The following is a 9,712-nucleotide window of genomic DNA, read 5'->3' on the forward strand; positions in this document are numbered from 1 at the left end:
TAGGAAGGGTTTCAATTAGATATCCACGTGGCATAGCAGACTCAAAAGTTTTGATATTAGAGTGCCACATGGCGTAGCAGACTCAATAGCTTTGATATTAGAGTGCCACTTAGGAGAGAGAAAAATCTCACCTAGAACTCTCTGCTTTAGTATATAGATAGTAGATGTGTGTTAAAGTGGAGTAGTGAAGTATATATGTACATATCTTGAAAAAAGTTGATCAATGAGAATTGTATTGTTTTGATTATCATGACAGGATTTACGTGTTTTAAATGTCGAAAATATAGAGGAGACTATGCCAAATTTTATTAAAAAATAATAATGATTTATCGTTGATTTTAATTAATTAAAACTGGACGTAGACTTATTAACGTCTTGTAATTTTTCTCTAATCTTTTAATCCTGAGGTGTCACAACCAATGTAGTATTTGTACGACTTTTTAAATTTTTGAATTTGTATTCGAAACTTAAAATATGAATTTATAAGCAGATTTTGGGTTTAATCTCCCTCACTAAAAAATTGTTACACAAAAACCCCCCAGGAGTGAACAAATGCATAAAACCTCCCTATTATTTAAAACATAACATCAAAACCAAAACAGACCAAAATACCCCTGTGAAAAACCGGGCTGACATCATCAATCTTTACTTATAATTTCGGCTTAAGGATAAACCGGGCTGACGTCATCCTATGTAAATTTGTATTTACATATAACAATATAAAATTACACAGTCTTCTTAATCTATTTAAATTTAAATTTTCATATGAAATTTTTTTTCATAGGAAAATTTAAATTTACATGCATAGTATTTTTACATATGTAAATTTAAGTTTTCATATGAAAATGTAAATTTACATATGACAATATAAAATTACAGAGTCTTCTTAACCTATTTAAATTTAAATTTACATATATTCTGTGAGGAAAATTTTCAAACCCAAAAATTACTATGTAAACTTAAGTTTTTATAACTCCAATGACTATGCAAAAATTACTATATATATAAACTATATTTGCATAGTCATTGGAGTTATAAAAACTTAAATTTACATAGTAACTTTTGGGTTTGAAAATTTCCCTCACATAATATATGTAAAAATACATTTACATATTCAATTCCAAAAGAGTAAAAAAGGAAATAAGATAAAATGGTAAATAAAAACAAACTAAATTTTATCTCTTTTTTAAAAAGCACGGAGATTATTTAACGAGACCTAAATAATAGGGAAATTATATGATATAGGCCGATGGGAGGGAGTTTATACTCAACTGAGTTAGAACCGAGGGCTGAGCCACCACAATGAAAGAAAATATATTTGATATTTACAGTTAGAAATACCCACGCGCCACCCTTGGATCTAAAAACACAGAGTCCAATCGCAAGACACATCAACGGGTAGAAATCAGTCCGTGGGGTGTTTTGACCAGTTTGACCTAAGAAAAAATAAAATTCCCAAACTCCATATCGCTATTCATTCATTCTAAAAAAAAAAAAAAAAAAAAAAAAAAAAAGGAATGTCAGGGGTAAGATGGATATTGAGAAATTTAAGCTCGAAGAAGAAATTAAAGTGTTGTACATGGGCTGCTTCTTCTTGTACGACCCCATCATTGGACAAGTATCGTTTCAAGGCATGCCCTCATTACTCTTGATTAGTTTATTTAATTTAATTTTATTTTATTAATAAGTTATTTTTAATGGATTACTAGGTTTTAGGTTATTCTCATATTCGTGGTTTGAAGCATCAAATAGACCATGAGAGGAGTTCAATGGCTGAGGTTAGTCATTAAATACCTATATTTTACATATGTGATATGTTCATTAGAATACTCAAAACTTTTTATTTTCAGGAAGAGTTGGACCCATTTTCTCTTGTTGCTGATGAACTGTCAATTCTTGCTGGTAGATTGCGAGCAATGGTGGTGGCTGAGGTACATTTCCTATTTACAATCTCACAAACTTATTCCAGACCACTTTCTTCCATGCCTTGTCCAATTTTTGCAGGTTCCTAAGCTTGCCTCAGCTGCTGAGTATTTCTTCAAAATGGGAGTTGAGGGCAAGAGATTTCGTCCCACGGTAACGGTTTTTTACACTTTCTCTTGTTGTCTGGAGTGGTTACAGTACTAGAGACTTTATTATCATTTTCATCTAAATATATTCAAACCAAAACACCACTTTAGTACAATTGCACATTTACTTTAACTACATTAGCAATATCAAACTTTGAATTTAAGCCACTGAGGTTTGCTCCTCATGAGGATTACAGTTATCTGGTAATTGCAGGTTCTGTTGTTGATGGCTTCTGCTTTGAATTTGCCAATACCCAAATCGCCTCCCGACGGTCTTCATGATTCCTCACCGGACGAGTTGCGTACGAGGCAGCAGTCTATTGCTGAGATCACGGAGATGATCCACGTTAGTTCTTTGACATTTTCTATATTTGTGACATAATTTTATTGGTAGAAATGAAATGATGTAAAGTGGGTTGTGGTGCATGTTCCCTCCCTCAATGGTTAGTGGTGGAATCTTGCTTCTCGGCCCAGGTGAGGGGGCACTTGCTTGTTTCCCACCACCAACCAATAGTTTCAGGGCACCCGCAGTGGTGCTGTTTTGGAAAGGAGGTATGAACCATCAAACTGTCTCAATTGTTGACTGCATCTCTGTGGAACCTAAACTCATATTGGTAGGTTGATATTTATAAGTTCTATATGTAGTAGTTATTTGATATTTATAAGATAAATGGAATCTGTGGATGTAGATTGAGTTGGATTAGGCTGTATCAATGCAATCCATTAGTGAACATCTTAGTGTCTATGTTGGCTTCTTAATTGAGAGGGGGGGTCCATATGAAATAGAAAATCTCAGCAGCATCTACTGACATGATATTATTTAATCTATGTGTTCTTTTTATCTATTAGTTTAATTTTCCTTAAAAGAAATTAACAAGATCCTTTTTTTGTGCATCAGGTGGCAAGCCTTCTTCATGATGATGTTTTAGATGACGCAGATACACGGCGCGGTATTGGTTCACTGAACTATGTAATGGGAAATAAGGTACTCAACATACTCTCTCTCTCACACACACACACGCACATTAATGTATTATTGAGTTACACTATAGAAGGATTGAATTCTCTTCAGTTAAACAATGAAAGTGTTTCATCTGTTGAAGGAACTAGAAACAAACAAAAATCGTGAATCTTCACTTTCATCTATTTCATCGAGTAAAACTCCCAAAGCCACTTCTTGACAGAAAAGTTTTTTTATTATAATCTCAAAACATTAAGATCCCCATTATTGTTTGTTAGATACTATTTATTATTATTATTATTATTATTATTATTGTTTAATTATTTATTTGTTTCGTTACTTAAAATTTAGAACCTATTCATCTTTCCCTATGAGAATAGGAACCCTGGAATGAAGACTGTTTAGTAGTTAGGACTTATTGATATAAACCTAGCAATATAAGAGTCTTTGAGTGTTTTGTCAGTCCATTGAAGCTGGTGGATCCTCCTCTCATATATCTGTGTTGCAGGGTAACAACTAGGAAGTGGGAACCCTGATGTCATGTGTCTAAACTTGACAGTGTTCTGGACTTCACAAAAGAAAGTCTTCAAAAGAAGACTGTACCATATGTATCCCTAGTTGTTTTGTCTGTAGTCTGCTGGAACTTAATGATTGATGCACTGTTTGGAAATCAAGCAATGCTCTAGACATCTGTGTCTTTCTTTATGAGTTGATGTCGTTTGATGAGAAGAATATGGTCGTGTGGCTACCTTCTGTTGTAGATTTAGTTTTGTAGTCGCCAAAAAGCTCTTATGTCTCAAGGAGAATATGTGATGAATCAACCCACTCTACCGCTGATGTTTAGTGTGGTGAGTATTTCCTGAGAAGGCCTTGGTGCTTATTGGAATCCTGGTTCAACCTTCACCACTGTTGGGTTAGGCATCTTTCCAGGCTCCTGTGTATGGGAAATTCTTTGGTGTATCACTGTCCCCCACCTTTAGGAAGACCTTCCTCGCCTCTAATACAAGTTTATGATGAGTCAAGTGACTTTACCTGAGGTGTTGTTCACACTTAAGGAATGGCCCAGACCACATTCAGATAGAGTTAAGCACAAAAGAAGAGATCAGGTGCTAGGCAATGGCTCCGTCATTGATCAGTTAGAGAAGTTGTTGGCTGAGGCAAAAGGGGAAGGGAGTAAAAAAAAAGGAAAGCCTTTGAAAGTATAAAGAAAGAAGAATGAAGAAGAAAGAGGAACCAGAACACAGGGCATTGGTAGTGGTGGAGGAGAATAAAGGGGGCCACAAAGGTGGTGGATGACAAGAGGACTTTGGGAAAGGTAAAAGAAGGAAGTTCGGCTGTCAAGAGGTTTGTAGAGTGAACAAAGGTGTAGTAGTGGGGGGCAATCGCCGCAGTGTGAATAGCATGCTCGGAAGAATAGCAAGAGGAGATGATGCAGTTCCAGGAAAGATGGGGTGTCGAGGTCAACCAAAGTAAGAAGAAAATAGTGAAGCCTCTTGAGCAGATGAGGAAAAGAATGGGATGGAGGAAGACAAGGTGGAAGAAACCTACTCTTCGTCTGAGAGCAGTGACTTCAATAACTTGGATGATGAAGATAGGGAGGAGGATGATCATGTGCAGTTCAGTTGGTCAGAGGATGACTTTGGGATGGAGGATGAGGTTGAAGAGGGTTGGTGAGAGTAGGATGGATAGGGTGGTATTTTGTATATAGGGGAGTTTTATTTCATTTAGGATAGATTTGGTGTTTTTATTTTTCTTTCTTTTGGGTTTCTTTGGGTGGTAGGAGTGGGCCAATTCAAATTTCAAATGACTTGTCTTGGGTAGTGATGTAACTAGTTGCTTTTAACATGAATATTATCATCTTATACTGATAAAGAAAAAGAAAAAAAAATAGTGCGGGGACCGGAAGAGGCCTTTGTTAGTTTCTTATGAATTTAGGTCTTGGACAGTTCCTAATTTATGCGGGACTGAGTCCTGAACCTTTATCACTTTTGGGCTAGGCGCCCATCTGGGATACCTTTAAGGAACGTTTCTTTTGGTTTTAGGGTATCACTGAAAAAATCAAGGTTTAAAACAAGCTTTTGGATAGTCCCCAAACTTTTGGGCTAGGCGCGTAGCCCTCCCGGCGTAACTGTTTAAGGAAAGTTCCTTTGGGCTTAAGGTATGACTGAAAATAAAGGCTTAAAATAAAGATTTTGGATGGCGTTACCAAAGAAACTCAGACATTGCAAGATTGTGTGAGTTGGATCTTTGGAAGAGTTACATTAGTTGAATAGGAAGAACCACAGAACAATATCAAGAGGGGAAACCTGACAGGGTTACAGAAAGTATCATCAATTCTAAGATATATTTCTGGTGTAAGAATGTAGTATGATGTGGTTGAGGGAGAGTGATATACATATAAAGTTCCTCCGTGTCATCCCTAATACTTGGAAAGACTTGTATAGCACATGCGCATATTTGCAACTAGTTTCAAATATCTTTTGTCTGTGTTTTCTCAATCCAAGTTTATTAAGTATCTCTCAGTTTTGGTCAAAGCTATTGTAATAAGGATGCTTTCTAGCTTAAACCTTTTTTCATCTGATGCAGCTAGCTGTTCTAGCAGGAGATTTCCTGCTTTCTCGAGCTTGTGTAGCACTTGCTTCATTGAAAAATACAGAGGCAAGGTTCTTTTCTCTTCCTAATATATCTATATACGTTCTCAGTAGTTGTCAATCCTTCCCATATTACCGGTATGAATTCTTTGCGCTTACGAAAATTTGTAAATGGTCTGTCGCACATAGTTGGTCCAAATAGGGGACATCCTGTTTAAGGCTCCAATAATACCACTGTTTTTATGAATATTTTTTTTCTGTTTAAAAGATTTGCGACATCCTGCTGAAGACTCCTAGTCCTGTCTAATGGGCATGCATTGACTGCTTAGGAAGGGGTGAGCTACCACCACTGTTGTAGCTCACTGTTTTTCTTATGATCTGTTAGTTGGGCTACCTTAGAAAGCAACTTTTTACAAATTGTTCAGCTGTTTTTAAAATTTTGTAGTTGGATCCTTATTATTGTGCATCTACAGGTCGTTAGTTTACTTGCTAAAGTTGTGGAGCATCTGGTTACTGGCGAAACCATGCAAATGACAACCACATCTGAGCAACGCTGTAGGTAGGCCAAGCTGTCCCCATAGACTGATGTATTTACTTGCTTCCTGCATTAAAAGTACAATAATCATAATAAGAAAGTCTCTCATAATTTGGTCCTAGGCGTAGTTAACCATGACGCTTGCATCTAGTCAGGTTCACCTTCTAATGGGGCCCTGTTCTGTTCATCTTACCAGCTAGTGTCTTCTTAATCATATTCAAGAACATTTTGAGTGGGGAATAATTATACTCTTTGAACCCACTGTGCCCTGCCTCACAAGTCAGCTGTCGTCCTTGGCAACTTCACAGCTTGGTGCAACGGAACAATTTGGCAATGAGGATGCACTTGTAAGGAGAGGAGTATCACAGTTGGTCAGCTAACTGTTTCCAACGCAGGATAACCTCCTTTTTGAAAACGGATATGCACATTATTTTTTCTGAAACATGCCTGCCTGGCCCATATGCAACAAAATCCTAGGCTGAGTACAAAAGTTCATCAGTCATTACCTAGGCTGAGCATGAGAATATTATTGGTCACATTGTCATCTCTTATCTTTTTGCTCTTAGCCGTGATCACACACCTCTGCATTTTTCTTCCAGGCCCTGCATTTCGCCAAGTCTGATTGTCATTGGTCAAAGTGAATCACTTTTCACCATCTTCACTAATCCCCATCTCCACGTAATCCTAAAATTTCAGGCACACAATCTCCACTGAAGGATTACATGTACAGTGATTTGTTTATAGATTGATCAGTATTTGATACATTTGGAAGTTGATTCTATTCTCTATCTTCTATGTGTGGCTTGATGTTGTGGAAGGGGTACTGTTTAATATTCAAGATGTTGGTCTATTTACTAAAATAATAACGATATCATTATTGTTATATTTCATTGAATCCGGGACACATACCTTTCCTGTAGTTCTTAAAATGCAATTTTTGCTTTTGCAGTATGGAGTACTACATGCAAAAGACATACTACAAAACAGCATCACTTATATCAAATAGCTGCAAGGCGATTGCTATTCTCACAGGACAAACAGCAGAAGTATCAATACTGGCTTATGAATATGGACGTAATCTGGTTCGTCTCTGTTGTTTGTCTACAGCTCTACATCCATGTCTCTAGCATACTTTGAAATGAACTAGGTGGCAGGACCAGAATAACCTCATTGAGTATTGACAGCCAATATAGAGTACTCACACACACACACACACACACACACACACACGTAAGCAAATGTTTTTTGAGAGGTAGTGAACCACCACCTCTAACGCGCTTTTGTGGAGGGCCTTCCCACTGATTTTTTTCTGCTCACCACCTCAGCACCTCTAAGTTTATCATAATGCAAACCATGCTAATTCCTGTTACCCTTGAGTTTCTATCCAAAACAGGATTAGTAAGGTTTTGTTGGGTGCAAAGTTTTCCGATTAAGAACCTGTTTGTATGGTTTCTGTATGGATGACATGCATTCACAACCTATTCTTTGGATTTTCAAACATATTTATCATCTTACCATGTTTCTATGGGAATGGAAATCTTATTTCCCACCTTTTTTTTTTGCATGTTTTTTCAGGGTTTGGCATTCCAGTTGATAGATGATGTTCTTGATTTCACCGGGACGTCAGCTTCCCTGGGAAAGGGTTCCTTGTCGGACATTCGCCATGTACAATCTCTTTCTAATCTTCTATGTTTAGTTTTTGGCACTTCAGACTTGCTCTTTGCCTCGAGTGGATTGACTAGATGAGTATATATAATCATGCTTGAGTTTAATGGTTGCAAAGTAACAATGACGACTATTTTGGTTATTTAAAACTTTATTCAAAATTTCAAATGTTAAAATGGCCTATGCACTTGATAGTGTTGCTGTGGGCTGTGGGCTGTGGGCTGTGGGCTGTGGCTGTAAAATTGGTATAGGACTATCTTAATTATACTCGATGATTTTGTAAACAGTTAATCTTGTGATTCCTTGCTGGAAAGTGTTCCTTTAAATAATAAAAATCGTTGTGTATCTATTTTATATAAATTTAGCTGACTCGAGAACATGCATAAGTGATGAACGGATGAATGCAGTAATTACTTGATGTAGTTAACTTACACTGAGTATCTTCATTTTCTAGGGGATAATAACGGCGCCGATATTGTTTGCCATGGAGGAGTTTCCCCAACTACGCACAGTTGTTGACCGGGGGTTTGAAAACCCTGCTGACGTTGATATAGTAAGTTTCTTCTTCCTATTATTCCATGAGCAATTGGAGAAATCCAAATTACTATTATATAAGACTTGCGCACTTGTATAGTTGTATTGACACTTAAGTCTAGCTCATATATTACACATTTAAAGGTCTGGTCTCGACCAAATGTCGTCTTGAGCTTTCACATTCCCCAAGTATCTGCGTATATTGTACGTGCGAATGAAGATTATGTATTCCCTGCCATTAGCATGTGGTGTAATCGATTTTTTTTGTTAACTTATGTAGTTACTCTGTGCTAGGACCCTTAAGTCACACCTGTACATGATGTGATGAATAGTGTTTTTGCAAGGAATATATGAACTCCTCGAAAAAGGTTGAGCTGGGTGAATTTTCATTCATCAATCTTGTCAAACTCTACCCAGGCTGAATCTGGAGGCATTGCCATCTCCATTGTCTAGTTTGCAAAATGTGTTCCATATGTTTGTTGTGCTAGGTTTAACACCAAATCTGCATCCTTAATTGTTAGGCGCTCGACTACCTTGGGAAAAGCAATGGAATACGACGGACGAGGCAACTAGCTACCGAGCACGCAAAAATTGCAGCTGAGGCAATTGATTCTCTTCCGGAAAGTGATGATGAAGACGTCTTAAGATCAAGGCGGGCTCTTGTAGACCTTACCCATAGAGTTATCACAAGAACAAAGTGAACAATATACTTTCCATGTATTTTTTTGTTTTCATAATTTTGTCACAATTCTTTTAAATTATTCCATAGTTGTTTTACTGTTTCCCTCTTATTGGGGTTTCAAATAAAAGTTGTAAAGATTTTTATAGTCAGGGTGTTGTAGATTACTGGCTACCTGCTCATTACTTGCGAAGAGGAAATCATGCTTATCTATCGTGCAATATTTATTACTGGAAGGTGGCTGTCGAAAAGCTGCTTACAAACTGGTCTTTGACCCATGTTGTATGTTACAATGCTTGCAAAAAGTTCCTCATTGCCAACGTTCATCTAGAAAGCATATATTATCCAGTGTGGAATTTTCAGTACCATGGATCGGCTTATTCATGCCCAAAAAGAATAGATCGGATTGATAGTACGTAAGGGATTATTGTATATTAAAAGGTGGGTTGATAGCCTCTTCCGGGAATTTGGTGGGAAAGAGAAGGAAAAAAAAAAGTTAATTTAACTAATGAAACAGGTTACAAACAATAAACAAATGAAGAAAATTTGCCTGTCACTCCAAGATTTGCACATTAAAGTTCGATTGCAAGGTCACTTATTATTAGCTAAAAACTTCGCTGTGCAACCTCACCTTGCAAAGTTAACTTACAGAAGATGCCTTAGCATCATTGGATGGTG

The 9,712-nt window shown here is 37.0% G+C and overlaps 1 protein-coding gene across 2 annotated transcripts; it reads left to right on the plus strand.

Moving 5' to 3' along the window:
• The first annotated feature begins 1,343 nt into the window (after positions 1-1,343).
• On the plus strand, positions 1,344-9,182 carry GPS1 (geranyl diphosphate synthase 1). 2 transcript variants are annotated; one of them, XM_086604184.1, is made up of 12 exons: positions 1,344-1,631; positions 1,710-1,778; positions 1,851-1,931; positions 2,005-2,076; positions 2,284-2,415; positions 2,968-3,054; positions 5,617-5,688; positions 6,095-6,180; positions 7,106-7,238; positions 7,732-7,821; positions 8,276-8,374; positions 8,877-9,182. In XM_086604184.1, the coding sequence occupies exons 1-12, from the start codon at positions 1,518-1,520 to the stop codon at positions 9,054-9,056; spliced, it is 1,215 nt and encodes a 404-aa protein (XP_086460310.1). In that variant the 5' UTR covers positions 1,344-1,517; the 3' UTR covers positions 9,057-9,182. The 2 variants fall into 2 exon arrangements, with proteins under 2 accessions (XP_086460310.1, XP_086460313.1); XM_086604187.1 differs by having other exon boundaries at positions 1,486-1,631; positions 1,717-1,778.
• Positions 9,183-9,712: the final 530 nt, after the last annotated feature.

This window comes from Coptis chinensis, chromosome 1 (assembly GCF_015680905.1).
Source record: "Coptis chinensis isolate HL-2020 chromosome 1, ASM1568090v1, whole genome shotgun sequence".
NCBI classification, from domain to species: Eukaryota; Viridiplantae; Streptophyta; class Magnoliopsida; order Ranunculales; family Ranunculaceae; genus Coptis; species Coptis chinensis.